The 25,533-nt window shown below is 33.3% G+C and overlaps 1 protein-coding gene across 7 annotated transcripts; it reads right to left on the reverse strand.

Annotated features, from left to right (window-relative positions):
• Positions 1 to 1,397: 1,397 nt before the first annotated feature.
• LOC112710911 (protein CHROMATIN REMODELING 20) lies at positions 1,398 to 24,296 on the reverse strand. Of its 7 annotated transcripts, none has more exons than XM_025763381.3 (27): positions 23,937 to 24,296; positions 22,940 to 23,076; positions 21,934 to 22,061; positions 21,754 to 21,816; positions 20,420 to 20,515; positions 20,246 to 20,338; positions 19,297 to 19,487; positions 18,982 to 19,222; positions 18,135 to 18,248; positions 17,087 to 17,170; positions 14,988 to 15,407; positions 12,741 to 13,063; positions 12,086 to 12,176; positions 11,801 to 12,004; positions 10,752 to 10,871; positions 9,625 to 9,791; positions 8,992 to 9,133; positions 8,659 to 8,808; positions 8,519 to 8,574; positions 8,129 to 8,429; positions 7,211 to 7,343; positions 6,385 to 6,446; positions 6,011 to 6,237; positions 3,660 to 3,863; positions 3,247 to 3,325; positions 2,935 to 3,176; positions 1,398 to 2,208 (listed from the first exon to the last, which is right to left on the reverse strand). In XM_025763381.3, exons 2-27 carry the CDS (start codon positions 23,022 to 23,024, stop codon positions 1,830 to 1,832), a joined length of 4,395 nt encoding a protein of 1,464 aa, XP_025619166.1. In that variant the 5' UTR covers positions 23,025 to 23,076; positions 23,937 to 24,296; the 3' UTR covers positions 1,398 to 1,829. The 7 variants fall into 7 exon arrangements, with proteins under 7 accessions (XP_025619166.1, XP_025619171.1, XP_072059064.1 ...); XM_025763386.2 differs by having other exon boundaries at positions 20,420 to 20,508; positions 23,937 to 24,265; XM_072202963.1 differs by having other exon boundaries at positions 22,867 to 23,076; positions 23,937 to 24,265.
• Positions 24,297 to 25,533: the final 1,237 nt, after the last annotated feature.

Below are 25,533 nucleotides of genomic sequence, written 5' to 3' on the forward strand. Positions count from 1 at the left end.
AGGAAGAGAAAATAAATTTAAAATAAAGAATTATAATTCGATAATTCTAGTAGTAATATTAATATTCACCACAATTAATATCTCAGTATAGTAAAGTATATAAAAGAGAGAGGAGTGTTTTGATAATATAAAGAGAAAGAGAATTTTATTGATTGTTGTTGTGTATATTGTTGCTAACAATGTCTTCTATTTATACATGTAAAGTGTCTTCATTTTCAACCTTCATTAATTTGAATTCTTCTTTAAAAATGATTCCTTTAATATTTAACTGCCTAAATCATAAATAAGCATCCAGGTATTTGTTCTTATCACAACATTTTTAAGTTAGTATAATTTATTCAGTATATACAAGAGATTTCAAACCTTAGGAATTGTAACTTTTTTTATTTTTTTCATAAAATATAAAACTTTAGCACTTTCTTCCATAGTTGTAAAAACCGAACCGAATCAATCGGTTCGACCGAAAAATCGGTGAACCGAATCTTAATCCGGTTCGGTTTACTCCTTGGATCGTTTAAGAAAAAAACCAGTGTAGACTAGTAAGAACCGAATCAAACCGATCAAAACCGACGAAAACTAGTATAACCAAACCAGTCTTGAAAAATCTTTTAAAATGTCTCAACTAGGTCTCGAACCAAGAACCTTCGAACAAAAGCAACCTCCACTTGCCACTCATCCATTGTGCTTCTAAATTTCATACTTTACAAATACTAATTATATACATACAATATACATAAATATCTAATTTAATTTAATTTTTATTTTTTCTATTTTTAAAATTAATTATATTTTAATTATATACCATTATTAATATAAATATAAATTTTACTAAAAATTTATTAATTTACTTGATTTATTTTATTGCTAGTATTGTAATTAAAGTTATTTGTTTTGATATTAGTGTTAAAATCTACTAATATTTTAATTAGAAGATAGGTTTTGTGAATTAATTATTTTTTTATTGTGTCAAATTAAGATACTATTTTAATATTAAAATTTGATTATTTTTTTATATTAGTTATTTTTAGAAGTTGAGACTTGATTCTTCATTAAATGTTAGTGAAAATATGTATTTTAAATTTTTATTTTAAGTTTTTAACTATTTTATATTTTATATTTACGTGAGACCAAATTTATCGGTTCAACCAATAATTTATCGGTTGAACCAATTGAACCAATTAAACCAGTAGCTTGACCGATTCGGTTCTGAAACTATGCTTTCTTCTTTAAATAAGAAAAAGTTCAATGAAAACTTGGCCTCTTCTCTCTCTAATTTATCAAAATCAAGATTCTTTTATATCTAGTCCAAAATATTTCTTCCAACTATACAGAAATAATATTATACATGAACAGTCCAAATATCCTTGCTAAAATTTCTATTTTATCAAAGACACAAATTAATCAAGAACATGTTGCACATTGCATTTATAACCAAAAGAATAGATTGTAGATTTGGTTACATATTGACACTTAGGATTGTCTCATCCTCACCTTGTCGCATTTCTATTTTATCTAAACAAAAAAGGAAAATAAATAACATGAATTTCCGAAAATGAGCATGATGATAGAGTGAGAAAGTAACAAGTCAAATTATCCTTAACTTCCATTGTAAGTGGAACTATTGATCCAAGAATAATTAATCTTTTACTTTCTCTGTATCAACATGCTCACTTTAAGTATTCATAATCCCCTTTCAATATGGGGGCAATAATCCCTTTACAACAACCCCAGAAAAAAAGAAAAAGAAAAAAAAAGATTAGATTAATATATATATATATTAACAGATAAAACTATATAACCTTTCACCATTGCCTTGCCCCTTTTCCTATCTATTTAGTAATCTTCAAGTCATCCCACCTGATCTCCTGAGCACATTCCCCACAAACTGTACAGCCACCTTGTTTTATTCTCTGACTTCTGAGTGTGAGCATGTGTGCAAGGTTTGTGCACTTTCTCATGTTAAAACGATTCCTTATTCTACTACTTGACACCATGCTAAGAGGGTCTTTCACCTGTTGTAGTTTTGAACTTGCAGCCATCTCTGCCTTTTGATCAGGCATGGGGTCACTAATTGGTACCCTCCCCACTTCTTCCCATTCAAGTGATTTCTTGTACACCTCCCAAGCCATGTCTTTCTCCTCTTTTGATAGCTTCTCCTCTTCATTTTCTTGTAACAGGGTTTCATGTTCATGATAATTGGCAATCCAACTGGCATCAAAATATTAGGTTAGATACATTATGATTACTTACCCTTGGAAGGAAAAAAAGGGGGAGAAACTGAATTGAAGAATCAGGTATTTTAGAGAACTGAGTCTAGCATGCTATTATCTAGCCGCTCAATCTTGAACAATTTGGTTCAACTGATGTCATAAACATACTAAAGACCGCAGCACCTAGTGACCAAATGTCCTAATAGAATTTCTTTTGCCGCTCTTAGGCTCTTACGCACCACAAAATTTGATGGAGGGAAAATTTGCTCCATTTCAAGTTATGCTTAGGTTGCATATATTAGTATAAGAGATAATATTTAAAGAAACACTGTTACCTAAAGATAAACCCAAGACCTTTCTATTGATGTTTGATCAATTGGGCTTACACAGTCGTTGACGAACGGGAACTGTTTTCTCAATCAATGAGTACCCAGCACAAACATTTGTGACTCTTTTCCATTAAGTTGTACAAGAGTATGTGACTTATGGATAGTACTTTAGTTTGTCAATTATATTTAAAGTCTTTGGTAATACACCGAAAGAAATCAAGTACTAGAGTTCAATTTTGTTCCAAGATTCAACACTAGTCAAGACCAACGGTTAGGTTAAAAGGGTAAAAAGTATGTGTCATAACCTACAATGATAACTTAGATGTCAAACCTATAAAGACAGCATAGTCGTGGAAAAGATTCATTGAAACAACTTTCAAGTCAAGAGAATGTACCGGGGTTGATGATTTTTAAGTAAGCTTTCCATTAGCTTATCAGAGTTGCTACTTCCATTTGAATGTGGTGTTGTATGTTTAACTGTATTACTACTGCTGCCATTTTCTTGATTAAGTTCAGCCAAAGTCTCAGGGTTCTCATCATCACCAAACTCAAACAGATGTAACATCTCTTCTTTAGATATGGTCCTATGCACCTGTTGCCTATCAACCACTCTAGCGGCAAGCCCCTCCTTTGTTACCTATAAAACCATTTCCATGTCAGAAATACTGAAAAGAGAACAATAGAAGCATATGATGAGGTGTTATTACCTGGCGCTTATATATTTTCTCTTCCATGGTGCCATGAGCCAGCAATCGGTATGCAAATACAGGTTTTGTCTGCCCATACCTGCAAGTATGGAGATACTGACTTCAATCAGGTTCAAGCGAATTGTAAACAGATAAGCTGTTACTGAATAAAGTGTGCAAAAATTTTAAATTTTAAAAATATCTTTCCGAACCAAGAATATTGTGTAACATTAACCATCGAAAAAGAGCCCTATGTAGCACTGTGCTTTTTGTTATGTTTGTCACCCAAAATAAAACTGTTAAACAGTCAACACCACATCCAATTTGAAAGTTGCTTTACCCACATTACTTTAAAATTATATTACAGATCTGATTGCTCAACTCCAAATATATCTACAAGAAAACTCATTGAGGAAAGATTATCCAGAGCTTACCTCCAAGCACGATAGATGGCCTGCAGATCGTATGTTGGATTCCAAGAACCATCAATTATAACAACGCGGTTAGCAGAATGAAGGTTAATACCCAAAGAACCTGCTCTGGTTGAAATCAGAGTGCATTTTACCCTCTTATTTGAGGGCTCATTAAATCTCTCAACAATCCTCTGCCTTTCAGAGCTCTCTGTCCTTCCATCCAGCCTGGAGGTTAAATCAAAGGGAAATAATGAATTTAGGAAGGATCATTAATAATAAGAACCATCTAAATTTCAAGTACACCTTGAACATTAAGTTCTAGCATAGCAACATCATAAATGCAGATTGAGATGAAACCAACAGAAAAGCAAAGGAAAACAAGAAACAGTAGGAAAAGAAAAGAGTACAAATGTAAAAAATTAAATATACTAAATGACTAGATGAAACAAGAATTTTACTTGCAAATAACATATGGGCTAAATTAACCAAAAGGAAAATAAAAAAAGAAAAAACAGTAGAGACATTATTTAAATCAAATAGCTATTACATATATCTTACTTGGATGGAGAGATAATTGATAACCCTCCCAACCTTTCGATTTTTGGCATAAACTGGTCAGCAATGAAATTTATGCAGTCCATACATCACATAACTATATCACAATATGATGATTGAGAAGTTTCATACATAAGGTTCAATGAGGATACTCTATGAAATGAACATGTCTCTCTAAGGTAGCGTTTGTTTTGAGGTACTGATACAGAGACTGAGAGACTGAGACTCAGTATCATGTTTGTTGGTTCAACGACTGATACTAAAATTTCTGTCTTTATCTCCAAAATTTTAGTATTTCAGTACTTCCAAAAAGTGGAGACACAGGAGACTAAAATTTTTAGAGTGAAATTTTAATAATATTTTATACCTAAAATACCCTCATTTCAATTAATTAATTCCAATTTTACCCTTTGTGTAAATTAAATTAGAGTTCTATTCTTGTTTCAATTTCTATCTCCCATTTTGCAGCAAACAGAATACTGAGATTTATTTCAATCTCTGTCTCTTTAGTCACTGTCTCTCAATCTCAGTCTTTCTGTCTCTGTCTCTCCACCAAACGCTACCTAAAAGACATCTATTACTACTACCATATTTTGCAAGACTGTAAATAATAATGTAATCATGCTGATAACACATTAGCATAATAAATCTAGAAGCAACCAAAACAAAGACTACCCCACAATTTTAAAATAATAATGCCTGCAAACTAAAGCATTTAAGAAATTTCAAGCAACCAGGTGTTCTTGACATTGCTTCTTGTCTTCTAACCCTGAAAGGTTGTGGTCACTTCATGCATCTAGTATGTACAGTTGTAAATCATAATTCCAGTTTCTAACTCACTCCTTAATCCCAACATCTTTACACCTTGATAAACCCATCTAGAAGTCAAAGCTCCCTCTATAGTTCGAACCTTTATTTGGACAGCTGTGCTTAACATGATTATTGATTAATCTCCTGATGTGTGTTTTGTGTCAGAAAAGTTCAGAAACAGATTGACATGCTTTTGCACTGTTCTATGGCTGACTCTTTTTGTAATAGAGTGAGCTGAGTAAGGAATCTAGAAGAGCCTAGAAGCTGAGAATCTAGAAACTGCTAGTTTTAGGAGCTGGCAACTAAAGATAGATTCCACCCTAAAAGTCCCTAACAAACTAAAGTTAGTAAAGACCCTTCTACCCGTTTGGTCTAGAGTGCTGAAAACTCGCCTTTCTATGTATAAATACTAGCTCATCACTCTAATATAAGTACATCCTCATTTTCTACAATTCTCTGCTTCTCTCTCCTGCTCTCTTTCTACTCTGAAACTCTATTATTGTGGAATACTTCATTCGGTGTCTTCAGTCTATCTGCCTTGCATCCTTAGATCAGTTTCTATTGTCTATGTTCATGGATTTTAGCAGCAGGAAAGTGGGAAAACCTTTGTGGCACTGTACAGTATACAACTATACACTACTATCTGGAATATTTGGCTAGTGCACAATATATGCCCCTTTAACAATGGATTTTCAGATAAACAAGTTCTTTTCCTCTTTTACTTTGACAGCTACGCTTCAAAAATCTTTTGTTGCAATCTTTTTTTGTTTCCAGGATCTCTTTTTCTCCACTACAGTGTATCATTCTTTTCTCTATTAATTATATTCTTCTTTTATATCAAAAAGCTAAAATATTTCAGGAAAGACAGCATAAAAATGGTGCAAGTCAGAAAAACGAGTAACCAATAATTTAGGAAAAAAAAAAAAGTGGGGGGGGGGGGTAGGTAAAAAATCAAAGGATAGAAAAGGAGTTTAACAAAAGTAGCAGCAAATTGGGCATGTCCTTACCGATACCAATCTTTCCCCTTCTTCCAACGCTTCCCAGGTTTGCCATGTCGAGGTATCTTTGAGAGATAAAGTTCTATGAGGTCTAGCGTTGGTATGCTCTGACTAAAAACTAATACCTTATCGCCCACACTAGAACTTATGGTTAATATCTCTAGTAGCAAAACCATTTTGCCACCATGATCAGGCTCTCTATAAATCTTTCCAGGAAGTAGATCATGCCACCAACCCTAGAAAGATACATATAAGAAACATCATCACTATATCAGAAGAAATCGCCAGAAGGCAACACATCATCTCATATTCGAAATTCTAATGCAAAATGAAAGGATTAAGTAAAGTATTATATCACGAATCAATTGATAGTCTTTTCATACCTTTACGAAAAAGCCAGTACCATCTTTCTTTTGCGGCAAATCATTTGCATACCTCATCTTCTCTGTAAGGTAATGAGTTGTCAAAAGACATTGTGGAGAATTGAATTTATGAGAATGCAAAGGAGAAAGGTTGGGGGGAGGAGGAGGAGCATGTGCGCGCGCACGTGGGGAGGGGCAAACCTCGAAACAGTCCATGAGTTATGCTCGGTAACAAACATCAACATATGTTTCATTACTATTTGATTACTTCTCTCTATTATGTTTCACTAGAATCACTATCTTCATGTCACAAACAAACAAACAAGACTCATTATCATACCTTTTGTTTCTTTTAAAAATACCACCTGAAATTCAGCCTAACCACAATTTTAATTAGGATGAATATAAGGATATTTAACAGCATGATCATTTACATGCTACCCAGACATTTGGAAGAATTATTAGGATTCATTGGTTTTCAGCTGATGCAATAGAGCAAAATGTAACTTAAGCCATTAAATCTATTCATAGCATACTAAAACAAAGACCAAAGTAGTTGCGCATTGCACTATTTACGCTTCAAATTAGCTATTAAGATTGGAATTCTCTAATTCAACTTAGATGATTTTTAAAATTAATTCCTTTCATTCTAGTTGTTCTTATTCTGTTAAGATGTCAACAACATCAACAAGTTTATACGGACTCAGCATACTAATAACTTACTAGGAACAACTCACAATAATTATTGCTTATGCAAATGCTGAGATGCATACTAAAAACTACCCATTGCATATTAAGGAAGCCTTCAGTAAAACAAGTAATAATATTTAAAAATATAGAAAACTACCTCCAACAGCATTAATATCAGAATTATCATCACTGCTGCAGTCATCCACGATAAAATTCTCAACAGCTTCTTCTTGTCTTACATAGTCCTTGTCTTCTTTTGTTAATTGCAAGATCCCAGGGTGGTTCCATATCTATCACGCACAACTTTTTATCATCATGATTCATGAAATACCAAATAAGGTATGATGCAATAAAACAGTTTACCACATTCCTATCACTAAGACACTAATCAAAAGTATTCTGCTGAAAAGGCAAAACATTTATCAAGAACACAACAAATTAACAGAAAATAACTGACCAATATTGACAATATACAATTACCAAAAAACCAATTAAGTTTCTAAACAGCTGCTTATGAGTTGACATACATTAGAAGCTGCTGCTTGAAATTATATATTAAGAAGCACTGACTGAATTAAAAGAGATTTATGAGTAAAATAGAGAAAAAGAGACTATATGCAATCAACAACTCATTAAGTTTTTCAAACTTGAGTCTTACCTTACCCTCAACAGAATCCCCCTACCCAACAGCAGGGAAAAAAAGTACTATAACTTCTACCATTTCCCTAGACCCTAATAGTAAGAACGCAAAGAAAAGTAGAGACTATATAGAGAACAGAAAGTGACTATAACTTCTAAGATTTAGTGTTTCACTATGGTATATATAGGTGAGGTTTGTGTACCTTGCAGTGCAAGGTAATGAGAGAGGACAGTCATATACACTGGGTTTACTCTATATACAGGTGTCAGAGGGCTATAATTCTCTACATTGCAGCAGCTTACAATAACCAACTCTATTATCCCCTCTCGTCGAATTGTTCCTATTTCCTATAACTACCTGTTTCTTTCTTTTATTATCAATACTGACATAGCAGACAATTAAACTGACTACCACATGGTCTACATAGAAACTTACCCGGGCTAACGCCTGGTAACCAGCAAAAAAACATCTTTTTCCAAACTTTTCATGAGCGCTGTCTTTACTGAACCCATGCACATCAAGGAATCTCTTGTACAGTTTTCTTTGTAACAAAGAAAGCTTGACGGTTACCACGAAGACAGTTTTGGGGGGTAGATCCTTTTTCACCACAGTCATGTCCATTCTTTGGACAAAGCCTTTTAACTGTTCATAGAGAATATGTGATCTTTGGTTCATAATTTTCACATCTGTGAGAGTCGAATTAGTGTGTTGACCATTCTCTATAGGATTCTGGAAGCTGCAAATACAGTAAAATACTTTCTAAGAAACATAAAAGAAATTAACTCGCAGCAAAAATCAGAGAAGTGAGAGTAAAGAAAGCCTTGCCGGTTTCTAAATTCATGGCTGCTTCCAAGAAAACCTTCTCTTACAAAATCAACCATCTGTTTCAAAGAAAATGAAAGATTCAAAAGTGCATACAATAGTTTATTCATCATCCAATTTTTATAACTTCAATGAAGACTTACACAATAGTATTCCATGAGATTGTTTTGAAGGGGCGATCCAGTCAGGGCAATTCTTCTTTGGCATTTTACTTGTTTCAAGGCATGAGTTACATCAGCCCTTGTATTTTTAATCATATGGGCTTCATCACAAACAAGAATGTCCGGTCCATCCTACAGTAACAGGTCAACAATTCAGAGGAATCATGGGTTTAATAATGTAGATAAATACTTTGCCTTAACATAAGTACTGTAGATAAGGACTGTACAAGTCTTAGATTTCCAAGTAGTATCATGATAGTTGACAACAGAAAAAGAAATTTTCAGCTAACAAGGGATGCTATTTCAAGAATCTACCTGCAAAGCATGGCAAATCTCTCTGGCCACATTCCGGTCTTTCACATGCTTCCCAAAAGATAAATTACGGAAAGCAGTATAACCAATCAAAAAGACACCACCTTTGGTTCTCCACTTTGCAAGCAGCTCAACCCTCCTATCTCTGAGAAGAGTTAAGAAAACAATGTGATGATGACTGTAATCGTTGAGTTGAAATGTGAGAGTGAATAGGGCTCCAGCAACATGGATATTACAGTTGACTTCTTGTATTTGATGTTTCAAAATCTAATGTAATGATTAAGCTCATAAATAATAAAGTAATCATTCTTATCTCTCTCTCTGTTGATCAAAGATAAATACATCTATCCACTTACTCCAATCTTGCAAGTGATGAAGAAAACGCTTGAAAATAATTACATTACTATTCATCAACCAATATAAGGCAATTTGAATAAAAAATCAGTCGCAATTTGTTGATACACCGGTAACAAAATTCAAGAGACATACAAAATGATAACCCTTTCCTCAAGAATCAATATCAACAGGGTTATGTGCTTGCATGAATGGGCCACCAAATTCAAAAAGTGAGATTAACTAGACAAATATAAAATGTGACAGCTCTCAATTGACATCGAAAGACAATAATAAGCAAACCTTGGTACATCTTCCAGCATGAAGACTCTGAGTTGCTTTAACTCTGAGGGCTTCCACTTAATAAACTCCTGCCGCCAATTATGCAGAACATTGACAGGTGTGACTATAAGTGCGGTCCTTAACCCCAAATCAACACACCTCATTGCAGTGTACAAGAAAGCAATCACCTAAAATAACACAAAATAATAAATATTTATGACAACAATAGTTATTAATAAAATAAAGACATTTTCTATGAAAAATATAAAATGTGATTGGAACATAATATAACTCATTTTATGGATCATAATGTTTTCAATATTGATAGTGCATTAAAATTAATCTCTGTAAATAATACAACTTATTTTAAATTCATAATCCAATAAACATTTATAAAATTATATTTTATTACAAAAATTGATTTAATGTTCAATTATGATAGATTGTAAATATTATCATACCAAGAGGTTAATATCTTTTTCCAATTTGGACAAAGCAAGACAACAATAACAAACTATAAAATAAATAATATAATATAGGTGGTGATCGACTTACAATAGGTGTAATAACTTTTATAGATGAGCTTCATCAATCCAACCATTGAGTTGAGAGATTTCATCATTTAGATCAATTTTTCTGGAAGCGATTTGATATTTCATTATACCATTTTATTTTAACAAATAATATAGTTTTGAAAATATAAGTGAATAACGATTATTACAATACATTTCTATTAATGTCTGAATTTTATGAAATTCAGTAAGCTTGCTTGTCAAGGTACTACCACATAATTCAATGGTTGAATTGGTGAAATTCATAATTTATAAAAGTTATTTGATGGTGTAAGGGGATCCCCACTCAATAAGATATTATATTTTTTTTATACACTACTATTAAAAATTATATTGTATTAGAATTTTAAGAGCCCTTAAAACATCCAGCCAAATAAACCTTTTATGGTTAGGTATTATCCTGTCCTACCTTCCAAAGTGTCCTAGATAAATATAATTCACTTCTCAAATCAACCAAATGAAATGCACTATCATCCTTTCACATAAATGACATTTATCTGTCAGGTATCTTCAACTAACAAGAATTCACTGATCAGTCATAGAATAGAATACAGCCAATGGTATGAGCTAGAATACCTGAAAAGTTTTACCAAGGCCCATGGTATGAGCTAGAATACAGCCAAGACCTTTATCCCCAGACTTCACTTTTCTTATTGACTCTACTATATTTTCCCACATAAATCTTATTCCTGCAATCTGCAAATATAAAGAAAAAACAAAGTTGTACATCTTGCAAATTTTCAAGAAAACATTCTCAAAGAGGCAGCACTAAGAAAATACAAATGAACGGAAGAGACAAGGCTAGTGCGGATTGGTGATGGTCATATCCCAAATCTTCCCTATTTAGCAATTAAAGCTCCCTTATTCTAGTAGCAAATGAAGAAAATGTATCAGCATCCAAGATTAAATGTTTCAACACTGTTTGGAACATATGTTCAGCTCATGCTTAGATTCGCCATACAGAGGATTAAATAAAAAGGAAGCAGTCTGAAATACAGAGGTGGCAACATCGTATTATCTTTATCATTTCTCATTTTCTTCTACTAATATAGTACAAGAATTTTCTTTTCAATTGGAAGTGATGCATATTGTGGTGGTTTTGGTACTTCTGCAGCCTTGCACCTCTATTGAGTAGTGAGGGTAATGAGTTTCACCCTTGAGAGCTACCCGTAGCAGTTGTAAAGTAAGATTAGCTTTCTTCCCTTTGGCAAGGGAGGATGAGAACAGAACAGAATCATTTTTCTTACTTCCATAGAAGCTATATTACACCTCATCCATGCAATAAGTGTATATTGAATAATATAGTTTTATTGCAAATCAATGCCAAGTTTTTTCCCCTTTTTCCAAAGGTTTAGGTAACCAATCCCAAGGCCAAATAAAAGAGGAAGATATTAGGACATTGACAAACAGCATAAATAAAAACGTGCGCAATTTCTTCTTACACCAAGTAGATCCTAAAATGTTTGTCTTCCCTAAATAAATAAATCTACATGGATAACCTTGACATGAGGGACTTAAGCAACTGGTTACTAAAAAAATAGCAAGCAAAATTGAGAAGTTACATTCAACGAGAAAAACATCACAAGGAAAAAGGAGCAACAGTTTTTAAGTAGGAAACAGAATACCTGGTGGGCTTTGAGTTTGGCTGAGATGCTCGGAGGAATTCTGACAGCTTCTTCACCTTTCTCCCTCACAACATTCACTATGTAACCTGATGCCGCATCGCCAAGAACTTCAACACTAGCCCCTTCGGATAAATTTGATGAGCTCATTTCATTTGGTGAAGCAGAGAACTGGCCTCGCAAAGACTTCAAGCGTTCCTGACGTTCCTGCAAAAGTAGGGACAATAATTGATAAGCTGGAGCAGTAAGACAAGTTTCAACACAACAAAATCATCATCAAAATGCCACCTTTTCAATTGCTATTTTCTTTTTTGTTTCTTCACCTAATTCCGTATCATCGAGTATCCTTCGAATCTTCTTTTTGCGCCTTCTCTTAGAGCTGTAAGATAATAAGATATTATAATGACCATCTCTGCAACTAAATTATAGACTAATAATGGTAATTTGCTTCATACTCCATCTCCATGCAAGAATCAGTTAAATCAACACAGCAATAAAAACATGTAAAATGAAGTTTTCTAATTAGATATAGATACCTAAAAGTAAAAAACAAAAGCAACACACCATTAAAGAATAAAGACTAAGGCACATCATTTCAAAATAATAACCAGAACATATCAACAGAAGAATAGCAACGGAAATAAATAGATAAAGGAACATCACTATAACTCACAATGACATTAACGGCTAAATCTTAACGATAAGAATGTTAAGAATTGCAGTGTACGCCTGCTTATTAATAGGAAAATATGAAAAATTAATTATTAGCCTAGGCATTGGAGGAAATCCAACAGTCATGTTCAGCTCCAAATAAATCAAGACGACCTGCAAATCCTTACTTGACTGCAAATCAAATCTGATTGGACACACATTATATAAATTAAAAAATTAAATCAAAAAATTTCAAACATTATATAAATTAAATCTATAACAATAACTCCACCTGATTGTAGCATTAATCTCTGCATCAGACTCATCCGAATCATCTGAATCATCTGAATTTTCTGAATCACTGCTAGAGCTGGAAACTAGTTCAGCAGTAGATCCCATAGCTTTCTCCAATAGCAGTGTCAGTCTTTGCAGACTATTTGGCTGGCAAAAACAACAATCCCAGCCAGTGGCCTGAGCTTTAGTAAGAGATTCTGCACCAAGATTCTTCTTTATGCAGTTGGTGCAGAATAACATTGTGCATGATTTACAATTAATTAATCCACTGCTTCCTCCACACCATGCACAATGACTTGAGGGAGAATCAAGACTCAGGTCCTGCAACCAAATGAAATACGATAGAAAAACTACATTACTACATCAGCCCAGAAGAGCTTTTCGTAGTCACTGAGTAGTACCAGGCAAGAATATTTTTCATCAACATACCATACGAATCATGTACAAACTGTATTCTGGAAAATGCAGAAGTTTGCAGCAGCATGTAAGATTACTCTTAGAAGGTGCATGGCAATAGAATTATTAAACATAAATGTTAAACGTGAAAATCCACCTTCAAAGCCATAAGAAGTTTAGCTATCAGAGAATAATATTGGACAGATTTAAGCCCATTGCATAGTGCACATATTTCATATTTAGTGCACGAGTCCCAAACAGAAGTGGGTATGAAGGGCAATAACAGAATAAGTTAATGAATAGCTTATGAGAGTAGTAGCATAGCCCAAAGAGTAGTGTTCCAGCTAGGACGGAGCAGCTGTAACTAACTTATAGCTGTCATAACTAACTTAAGGTTAGAAGGACAGAATTGCCCCTAAGTCTAGGTTGCTCAACAAACTAGAACACAGTTGTATACAGGGTCAGTTTGGATTGGCTTTTGAAAAAAGTACTTTTTTTCATCTTTTTAAAAAGGATCTTTTCTTAACAGACAAAAATTATTTCACATTTGGATAGGCTTTTTAAAAAGAGTTTTTCAGAATTAAAAACGTCTTTTGCTTTTGCTTTTTTAAAAAGCAAGGTCTTGCTAGCTTTTAGAAAAAGCAAATAATTTGCTTTTTTTAATAAAAGTACTTTTTCTAAAAGACGTATCCAAATAGGTTTTAAATTGAATAAAAGTACTTTATTTAAAAAAAAGTACTTTTTCACTAAAAAAGCCAATCCAAACTTGCACATAAAGCACAGAAGAGTGCTTTCTTCAGTAATAAACAAAAACAGATTCAGTTACACTCAATCACTCACCCTCATTCTCTCTATTCTCATATCCTGATATCCTGATATAATACTTTGTTAATTCTTAAGAAACAAATGTCACATTTGTTAGGTATATAAGCATTCATGCGCCTCTACCCAACAGCTTAAGCTTTTGAGATACATGATTTCATAACAATATTAAAGCTTCTATGACCAAAAGAAGGTCCAGAGTTCAATCCTTGTTACTTCCAACAAAGAAAAAAAAAATTTAAGCACAAGGCAAACAAAAAAGTTTGACCTACAGTTCAATACTTGTTGCTCCCAAGTGAAAGAATTTAAACATAAGACAAATAAAGACCAGAAAAAATACCTATGCACAATTCACACATCAAGCCCAAAAAAGAGATTCTTACCAAAAGAAACATGTTAGATATATAACCATTCATGTGTCCCTACCTAACAGTTTGAACTTTTGGGATTAGAGTTTCCATGTATAACTGTTGCTTAAAGTTCATATTTACTAGAATGACTAAGAATTTAAATTAAGTTTCTCAACCTTCTTTTATGGGTAGAAAATTTCAACATCAGGATGTGAGAAAAATGAGCCTATTCTCAATAAGGATATTGTCTTAACTTATCTACAATATAATAATAATATATTTATTCATAACTGTATTTAAAACCATGATTTTTCCTCCAGCTGCTTTTGAATAACATCCTACTCCTTCGTAAACTAATCAAACAACGTATTAATCAATTTAGGGAATAGATTCTCTCAATTTTTTTCACTCAATTGTTTTGTCAAGTGTGATCTCTCACCATACACTCCTTAAGTGGAATCAAGAGAAAACATGTGAGAGAAGATGTTGAATGGTAGAAGATCACACTTGACAAAAAAATTAAGAGAAAAAAAAATTGAGAAGATCCATTTCCATCAATTTATATATCTTCACAAAAATACCTGCCTTTCAACTTCTTCAACACAAACCCGGTTCTACTAATATTGCAAAACTAGGCAAGCACAAATATATCACTAAAATTGCCTTAAATTTTGTACCTTTCGGCATATCTTTTCCTCCATTAAGCAATTGCAATCTCCACAAATAATCACCTTCAACAGAGGGTGTGAGTGAACTTCAAGAGCCACTTGATGACAAATTGTGCAGTGAAATTTCTCATTTGGACACACTGAAGGAAGAGTATCAGCACCACTGTTTAATAAGCCTTTTTCCTCTAGAGTACTCATATTCCTATCTACCTTGTCTTCAATGGCATCTGTGTCATCGTCACTGTCATCACTAATAGTACGAGACTTTTTATTATCAGTGTCGAGCTCACCATCATTCAAACGCTTAGTTCCCCGCTGTTCAATAATATCATCCAACAAAGATTTGGGTGGATCAGCCAAGTCACCAGTACTCATAGCATTATCCTTTTCAAGATCGTAACCAGCATCAAAATCTTCAAGTTTATCGTTCTGCAAATTCAGAAAAGAATTCTTGTCATCAGAAATAATTTTCCCATCAACACAAGTTACTTCCGTGGGACGAATAATAGGTTTATGGTTACAGAAGAAGGGAACGAAAAAGATGACAAATAAATAGCACTTACGTCATTGGTAAGTTTTATAGTGATTAAAAAGGAGAAAAAAATCAAATGCCTATTATTCAATTAGATAGGTCAAATTAAATACTTTTAACGGTTGTACTATACGGTGTTTTTTCTCTTTTGGGATAAAAACAGAATTTCATTAAGATGAGAAGGATAAAATAAATTCGGGATATGGGATCCCCTATACAAAAACAAAAGAAAACAAAAGATTTATCTATTAAGCATAGCTTTCCAATCTCTCAACATGTCTAAGAGGGAAAGTTCTCTATGAAGAATCATGAGTTTACACTAAATAGATGCTAGATGCCTAATTCTATCCCTTAAAAATTTCTTGTCAGGCACAAACACAGAGAACATGAGACTAACCACCCATGGAGTTCAGTTTTTTTTTTAGATATTTGTGTGTGACGCGGGCCTCGCGGGTGGGGTGGGGGTTCTGATGAGTTGATTGATAAGTAAAAATGTTAAAAATTTTAGCATATGTTTGGCCACAAGATAAAAAGGCGATGCAAAAATTTTTCAACAGTAAGCTTCCTATGCAATTTTACACATCAAACTCATCCGTGAAAATTTCCACCCCATTTTTACCCATCAACCTAACATATCCTTAGGGGGTAATAATTATTCTTGTTTGAGGGTAAATTGTTAACCCATTTAACTTATGAAGTGTGCACCATTCAAAGTGTGCACCATCACCAATTTAAATTTCTGCTCCCACGTCCATTAGAGATTGTTACTTGTCACAGTGGTCAACACTGGCTTCTATTGCATGAAGTAGAATGCACTTTGAGCAACCTATGATATCTTTACCAAAAAGAAGAAAATACCTTTCAAATTTTCAACTTAATCTCATCCAAACACAAGCTGAGAAATCACATGTTTGGCATCTTGGTTGTGTCAACCAATAAAGAAAATAATGAAATTGAGATATCAGTGGATTGTAAGGGAATAAACTATTCAACTAAATTAGACACAACGAAATTGGAAACTTTTTTCTTACCTTCCAGAGAATTCAATTTCATTCTTTCAAATTTCACTCCAGACATTATTACTTGAATTTCTCCCTTTAAAGGTAAACCAATCACAGCCTACCCAAATCACTAAACGGTTTCCTGAGTTAGAGGACTACTTGATTTTACAATTTAGTTCACAGATAATATAAGCTAATCTGAAGATAGTCCAAATATACTCTTAAAATGATTTAGATCATCTTTGAAGCTAAAAATGATTAGTTTGAAGCTTTATCATGTGGCTACTATCTGCCACCTGGTCAGTGAGCATACCTCTCACTGAATTATGTTCATATTCAATACGTGTGTGATAATATCTAATCTAAGTTACAAACTCAAATAAGTTCAATCATTAATAAACATTTTCATTTACCCAATATAAAATATTATTAGACCAGGTAGATGATACAGAAATAATCTTTCACAAGTAAGATCTAAATTCCTACGAACAACATATCCTATGAAAAACACAAGTAATGTCTGACAGTTTTGGGATCAAAAAAATGAGAAAGGAGAATAAAAATCAATAATTCACCTGTTTACTTTTCTTCCGACGCCTCCTTTGTTTCAAATGGATTTGAAGCTTCCTATCAACAATAGCATCATCCTCTTCTTTGACCTGTACAAAAACAAACAAGGAAACAAAAAGTAATCAATTTCCTGAACATACAAACTTATGAACAGCACAGAGTAGAAAATATGCAGATGGCAACAAAATTCATTAACAGGGAATGCCTATATATTCACTGATGAATCTAACACTAGCCAGATGCATTAAACTTTTATGCAGTCCCTGATTTATATAATTATATGTCCTTAATTTTTTCTTGTTTATATATATCCCTACCATAGGTATCTTGAATATATTATATAGGATAACGGAGAAATTGAGGACATAAAACATAGGATTCAAGTGGGTTGGACAAAGTGACGGAATGCATTTGGCTTTATATGTGACCAAAAAGTACCTTTAAAATTCACAAGTAGATTTATCAGAGTGCCATTAGACCAACTATGTTATATGGAACGAAATATTGAGCGGCAAAGAGTGTGCCCGAGCATAAGCTTAGTGTGGCAAAGATAAGGATGTTTAGATGGATGAGTCATCAAACATGTATGGACAGAATAAGAAATGAAGATATAAGAGAGAACTAAAGTAACGCCTATTACTGAAAAGACGGTAGAATTTTGTCTTAGGTGGTTTGGACATGTGGGGCAAAGATCAACAGAGCATCTAGTTAGAAGGATGGATCAAATGGAAGATACACAAGTGATGAAAGGTAGAAGAAGACCTAAAAAGATCATACATGAGGTTAGCAAAGAAAATCTACATGTAAACGGTCTCACTATAAACATGACCTATGATGTAGCTGACCCCACCTTGTGGGATTAGGCTTTGTTGTTGTTTTATAAACAATTTAATCCTTTAGATTATCCAAACTCATTTCATGTTGTTGTTGCATAATTCAACAAGTAGATTATAAACTACACAAAACCAAACAATAAATTGTGAATGCAGTACATTTTCAAGGACCAATACACATTTCATGCAATAAATGACAGATAACGTAATAATAGCCAACCTTCTTAAATTGTCTCTTTTGCTCCTCAGAAAGATCTAGTTCTCTTTCATTTGCTATCGCAGCTGCAACAAATGGATCAGCCGAATTGCCATCAACATCGTCAATCTCCTCTACCTAAAGGAAAATGGAATTCAAAAGCAAAAACGGGTGAAAAAACCAGTCAATTAACAACAAATATGTTAACTAACAAGTAAAACATAAGGGTTGGCTGCTAACAGTAATGGATCTAAAAAATTTTGACAATGGAGGCAAAATATATATAATGTGACAATAAAATAAATTTCATAATAATTTAATACAATGGGGTCAAATTTAACAACATAATGGGGGCAAATAAATATTATGATCATATACTACCAAAAAAATTTCCAAATTCGAGTTGGGGCACTTGCCCCCACAACATATAACATATATTCGTCCCTGGCTGCTGAAGTGCATTTTATGTCAATACATACAAGACCAGGATTTAAGAAAGCATTGACAGTATAATAAGTCCAAGTGCCACAGAAATCAACCAATGTGCTAGTTCGGGACAGAAAACCATACAAACAGGAGTAACTATAATTGGCAAACCCTCAAATAACAATTCCAAAACATAAGAATAAATCATGCAATCTAAATGCTAATGCCACAGCAGTTAGCAAACTCAAACAAGTTTTCATTTTTCAAAGACAATTGCAAGGCCGAAGAAGGCAAACATGTTGCATTATATTAGGAAGGGGAACTTAGTAAAACCCAACATTTAATAAGGAAAACAAAAATCAATTGCTGACACTATCTTTTTTCTTCAATGGACCGAAAAAGCATCATTACTGTTCACCAGCCACAGTTAAAATTGTATATTCACCTCATTAACTCCAGGAAATTTGAGTCCCATCAGTGCAGCTTGCTGTGGGGTGCTGGCCAAATAAACAGAAGCCCAGTGCTTACTGCCAAATGAAACATCAGTGCCACTCCCATCAGACACTATTTTATTGAACAAATCCCAATCTCCCTCCATTCCTTTCTTTACAGGATCCTTGGTTTCATCACCAATTTTTTTTTGGAGAAATCCACTAGCTCCCTCTTCAAGTAGTTTACCATGTCGCCTGAACCAACACCACAAAACCATGAATATTGTATTTGAATATATCCTGATCCAAATACCAAGTAAAAAACATACCTTCTAACAGGTCTGTTTACTTGTAGATACTTCTCAGCATCAGCAACTGATTCAGCAATTTCCGTAGTTGCCTGCAACCCTACCCAATGATTCCTCTTTTTCCATGCTTCAGTGCGGCAACCATTGGGAGCTTCCTTTTCAATCCACTTATAAAGGCTTGGGAGCTCAATTCCAGCACCGTCGAGTTGTTCCTACTCATATCATATCAAAGAGTGGCAGATAAAAATTATATGCACATCTTAATAAAGAAAGAATTCAAAAACAACTCCAAGAAAACTGCCCATACATATTAACCACAAAAAATCCCATCAAGAACTCAACATCAAACTCGAGCATAAAAAATAAATAAATAAAGGATGCCCAATTGCTCAAAGCTCCCACCATTATGGGGCAGGATTAAAAGCAGAGGCTATTTGTGCAATGAGAATATGTTACCATCGGTTAAAAAGAAATGCAGCAAATTCCATGATGTTGACTCTCAACAGCAATATGATTAAATAATGACAGTGACTAATGAACTTAAGCTTGTATTACGTGAACCAGTCTCTAACCAAGGGCACAAAAGGACTAATGCATAAAGAGCAGGTTGAGCCATTGCTCACTCCAATATGGCTATAAGTAACTAAAACACACCACAATGCACACTCAACTCATTGAGGTAAAAATTACTTCCATTTGGAACAAAGTATTATAATATGCAATATTACACAGCTCTAGTAAATAGTCAAATCACTAGCATTTTCTTTTAAGCCACTAGCCACATTAGCTCAAATATAAGGTAAGTTTTGAAGGTTTAAGATCACAGTCCAGGCTGTCACCATGGGTCTGGGTAATGGGCTACTTTAATTTAAGAGAAGACAACGGATAACAACAATTTAAATATAGACAACAATTTTAATCACAATCAGCAAGCATACAAACCAAAACATCTATTGAAAATTGAAGATACCAGCAAGTTGGCACTTTCAGTTTCAAGGTCGTCCAGCACAGTTTCCCACTCTTCTTTAAAAGTAGCCATCTCATCAGCAACAGCAGTTTCCAACTACATACAAGACACACAAGTCATGACAAATAAATAAAATCCAAAAGATAAAAACAGCCAAGGCCAAAGAGATGAACTAACATCATCCTCTGTCAGAGTTTGCTGCAATTCTTGTCTAACATCACTCTCCACTTTGGCAAGAGACTCCTCTTCAAGAGCTTCTTGGGCCTCTGCAGCCTAAAAAACCATTAGAGAACCTCCATTTGTGACTTTTAACACATGCATAAAATAAAAGTGCATACACCTCGTTGCAAGTTTGCATACCATACTATCTTAATAGTTGAGTTACATTTTACAGGAAAAATAACTCTTGCTACTAGATTCTCTTGTCCTTTTGTGTTTAATAAAAACCTCCCCAAATTTGTAGGTGTAAAATCATATAGTGTTACAAAGAGTAGGATGACCTTCGTATCTTAAAGAAAAATGAACAGTATACCCATTATGTGGAGCCTCAAGCAGGATAAAATTGACATGATTAATGTCCGTGCTCTTCCTATGCCTTTATGTGATCTGCATTCTCTGTTTCTGGTTGTAATAGACCAGGATTCTATGTTTCTATTAAAGTTAGAGATATGTTTGTCGAATTGAATTTCCTACAAATCTTGACTCAGTCTCTAATTTTCTTTTCTATGTTGGTAGTTATGTATTTCATTGTTCCTAAATATTGCTCAAATTTCAAATATTTTATTCTTTGTGATTTTCAAAGATGAAATTATACTAGAGTAATTAACCGTACATAGCCGTGATCCAAAAATCCATTGTGGAAATATAGCAGATAGCATCGCAACATATAGTTGAAGGCATATCCTTACTGTTTCATTATTCTTTCTCTAAAATAACCACTCGAAAAGCAGTTTAACTCTTTCCATGACTAAGGTTGTTACCAAAAAGATTAATAAATTTATAATTTATAGAATATCTAATGACATATTCAATATATACGACTTCTGCCATAGGTCACGACTCATGACACTATATTTCCATAGCGGATTTCGGGCTGCCACTATCTGCAATTAATTACACTAGAATAATTTCATCTTTGAAAAATCCCAAAATAAAATAATTCTGGGGGTAAAATTTTTACATGATACATGATTAGAAACAATTAATTGCTCAATTTTTCAAACAGTGGATGATGAGTAACTACATTGATTATTGTTCCCAAAGGATAAACGTGATTACAAAATTCTAAACATGGTTTCAATAAATTTCTGGAGCAGTTACCAGGAAATTAACGGTAAAGAAATTTGTGATCTCTTTACCATTCTACTTCCAAAATTTTAAATGCTCTAACAGTTTAAATATAGCTTTATCATATATAAGTATTATGGAGAGCTTGATTCAACAAACTATACACCAACAGTAGTTAAATGTTTCTCTCTAGTGATGTAATGAATTATGAATTATAATAATACCTTGCTCTCTACTTCTAACAACTCAGAAATAAGGTCTTGTATCTCCTCCTCAGTCAAAGGTTCCTTCATAATACAAATAAAATTATAAAACGAAGTGCATTGAAGTTTACACATGGATTAATCACTAAAAAGTTGAGAAACAAAGAGGAAAGTGAGAAACAAAATATCCACATGGCTGACCTCAAGATTTACTCTATCATCATCAACTTCAGGAGGCAAAGATCCCTCATCATCAGAATCATCATTGAAAGAACCACTAGAACCACTCTCAATATCTACCACCTCATCCTCGGTTTTTCCCTCCATCTCTAGTAAAAGTTACATCAAAAGGACAGAAAAAAAAAAAATACAAGATTGAACATTAAATTGTATCAACTACATATGTATGTACAACCTTCTCAGAAAGTAACAACATGCAGAGAAAAAGAATACAGCAGTGCAATATACTAGGACAGCAAACTATATAAAATTCATTTAGAAAAATTATCGTCACAATCAAAGATAATAATTTCTTCCCATGATTAGTAAATCAGTTGCAGTACCCCATGGATATTGAATTCATTATTTTACCTACGATTTGTGTTCTTTAATTTAAAAGCAGACAAGCTTTTTAAGTCACAAATAATCGACATGTCCACACTCCACAAATAACAATAGCACAGCCTTCATAGATTCATAGACCTTATTGACTCATTCAAAATGAAGATGCATTTCGGCAATTTGTTCTAAAACCATGCCAACATGAGACTAATAGATACAATTACCTAACCTGAGATGAGCTTTCAAGTGAACTCACAAGAAGGAATGTATTCTCAGAATCACCAGAAAGCATTTCTAAATATTAGTTCTATGACACAATCGGCAAGAGTTTTTTGTTTTTTGTGTTTATTAGTACAGATTGATCTGCATCACTTGGTATAACACAGTAATACACAGAATAATCTACACACACAGAAACAATACAAAACTTCAAACTGCCAAAAATAAATTATCTTGTTATAGGAATTAGGTATGCCATAGAGGCAACACATGGTCTTAAAATGCTGGAACCATAATTCCTGAGAGAAACATATAAACATTTAATCACCTTACTGTAGTCTCGTGAAACCTCACCAGTAAACTCTACGACCTAGAATGAAAGGATGCCCACTAGTAAAAGAATAACAAATGTTGATAAGTGAGAAACCTAATGCAGTTGTTTTAACGATAGGAAGGAATCCAACTGAACAAGAATACGAAAAGTGGATGACAGTTTCCAGGTCAAGTGTCATTCATTTGGACAATGCAGTCCTGGTGTTACTCGTCCCCTTGATCAGGTCAATACTACAAAGCAAACCGAAGCAACAGGTTAACGACAAAACCCACATATATGAATCTAGTTGCTACAATAATAAAGTATAACCAACTTGATTTAATTCAGCTCTTTCAAAATAAGTAAAAATCTTTGTTACGAAAAATCAAACAGTTTTTTCATTTGTGGCACTTTTCTTTCCCTTTGTATTCGATGTGTGAGTCACGGATATAGTTGCCCTAAAGTTACCGAAATTCCTTCGTTTAGGAAAATTTTCACAATAGCATTTCCAGTACACACAAAACAAATAAATAAAATGTTCTCCAGAACCAAATAGGCGTTATTCACGCATGATCATCCAATGTTTCATTCAACCCTGCTAATGTTTTACCAAAGAGGAAACTTTTGGCACACTATCCTTATTCTGCAGCTAGGTAAACAGACCTTATGAACAATATATTAATGAAAAAAAATGCCACAAATTTATCTGATATTGTAACACAGCCCTAGGAATATAGGGTTTTATCCCTAACACCAATTCATCCAAAACTCCAATCATCGCTTATATATATATATATATATATATATATATATATATATATATATATATATATATATATATATATATATATATATATATTGGAAATTGAACAGCAAGGTACACATTAATAAGAAAAGCCACAATAATACATTGAATAAAAAAGAGAGTGCTTAGTATATCCCATGACACGTTAATAATCAGGAGCTAATTTTTCTATACACAATTTAAACCAACCAGTTCGGTAAACACTTTGTTCGAGTAGCGCATTCCAAAGGAACCAGCATTTCGAGAATTCGTGGATTTAAAAGTAACCGTTTTGCAAATCAAGCTAAGAGCGAAGCGTGTTGGTACCTTAATCGGAAGGTTGGGATTGCAGCGGTGGAAATGGCAACTCGGATCTTTCTAGGTTTTGCAGAGAGAGAGAGAGAGAGCGCGCGTGAAAAACAAGAAGGAGTTCGGTACACACCCAGAGAGAACAACCCTCTTATTTGAGGAAAGAAGGTAGAGAGAGTGTAGAAGAGAAGGTCAAGATGTGTGTGTGTTGGTATGAGATTTAAACGTTATTGGGTTTTGTGTTGGTTTCGGTTGCGGAATATGGAAGAAGTGGTGTCATGTGGTGTTTTTTTTTACGGCACGACCGGGGAGAAAGAAGGAGCAAGGGACGAGTACGCCAAAAGCATATCAAACTTTTTTTTTTTCGTTTTTATTTATAGCAGTTAACAATTTATTTTTTTGGAAATTTTTTATTCAAATTTTAAATAGATTATTTATACACTAAAATCAGTTACTAAAAATCAATTATTAATATATTTAATATTTTAATATATATTTTATATTAATAATTGACTTTAATAATTAATTTACATAATATATTTATTTATTTATTATTTAATATTAAAATATAAAAAGTTCTCTAGATTTTTTTCCTTCCAAAGTATTTTTCTCAATCTCACTTAGATATAAAGGATTATAGAAGATTGGGGATCAAATTGTTCTATTTAAAAGTTTTTTTCTTATCAATTTTTTATCCTTATAAAATAGTTGCTTTTGTTTAGGTTGAACAAATTTAAAAATTATCTCTTTTCACTTTTAATGTTGATTTGATAAACTTTTTAAGATTGGGGTAACTCTTTTATTTGGAATATTTTACCAAAAACAAAATCTTCATAAATCCAAAATAATATTTACTTATTTCTTTAATAGGAAAAATTATCAAAAGTACCCATGAAATTTACGAACGTTGACAAAAGTACCTATAAACTAAGGAAATTAATGATGTACCCATGGAAGATGGGTTTTGTATGACAAAAGTATCCAAACTCTAATTTTTTGTTTTTTTTTTAATAAAATTCCCAAACCACCCTCACTCTCAACCTCAACTCACTTTTTCAACTTTTCATAACCCAACTTGCACCTTTAAAACCTTTGTCATGGAGTCCAAAACTACTCTTATAATAGACCAGACCAAAATCAATAGTGGTGGTGGTGGTAGAAGATCTCGACCAATTCCTAGCAAATAAATTTAGTATGGTGAGCTCTTTTCTATTTTTTTCGCCAGTCCCTGCACACAAAGAAAGCTCTCAAATTAAGAAAAAAAGAAAAAAACAAATGAAACGATTAAAAATTGTTCCTTTATGATTCTTTCTCTGATTCTTCATCGGTATTGATTGATTATTTTGTTAATCTCGGCGCTGGAATCCTCTGTTGCGTTGTTATCCAAAATTTTCACCATAAAAGGTTCATTTCATCTGTTGTAGGAGTAGTTTTGGATTCCATAACAAGTTTTAAAGGTGCATGTTGAGTTCTGGAAGATTAAAAAAATGAGTTAAGGTTAAGGGTGGGGATAGTTTGAGAATTTTATTAAAAAAATAAACAAAAAATTAGGTTTGGATACTTTTGTCATACGGAACTCATCTTCCATAGGTACATCGTTAATTTCCTTAGTTTA

The sequence above is a fragment of the Arachis hypogaea genome, chromosome 9, assembly GCF_003086295.3.
Source record: "Arachis hypogaea cultivar Tifrunner chromosome 9, arahy.Tifrunner.gnm2.J5K5, whole genome shotgun sequence".
NCBI classification, from domain to species: domain Eukaryota; kingdom Viridiplantae; phylum Streptophyta; class Magnoliopsida; order Fabales; family Fabaceae; genus Arachis; species Arachis hypogaea.

What these genes read in the sequence shown, in the direction of transcription:
- LOC112710911 (XM_025763381.3), bottom strand. Translation starts at nt 23,024, where the DNA reads ATGACACTTGACCTGGAAACTGTCATCCACTTTTCGTATTCTTGTTCA. An exon ending in TGTTAGAAGTAGAGAGCAAG is followed by an intron (nt 20,516 to 21,753) that starts GTATTATTATAA and finishes ATGGTTTTTTAG; the next exon opens with GCTGCAGAGGCCCAAGAAGC. An exon ending in GCCTTGGTAAAACTTTTCAG is followed by an intron (nt 9,792 to 10,751) that starts GTATTCTAGCTC and finishes GTGTTATTTTAG; the next exon opens with GTGATTGCTTTCTTGTACAC.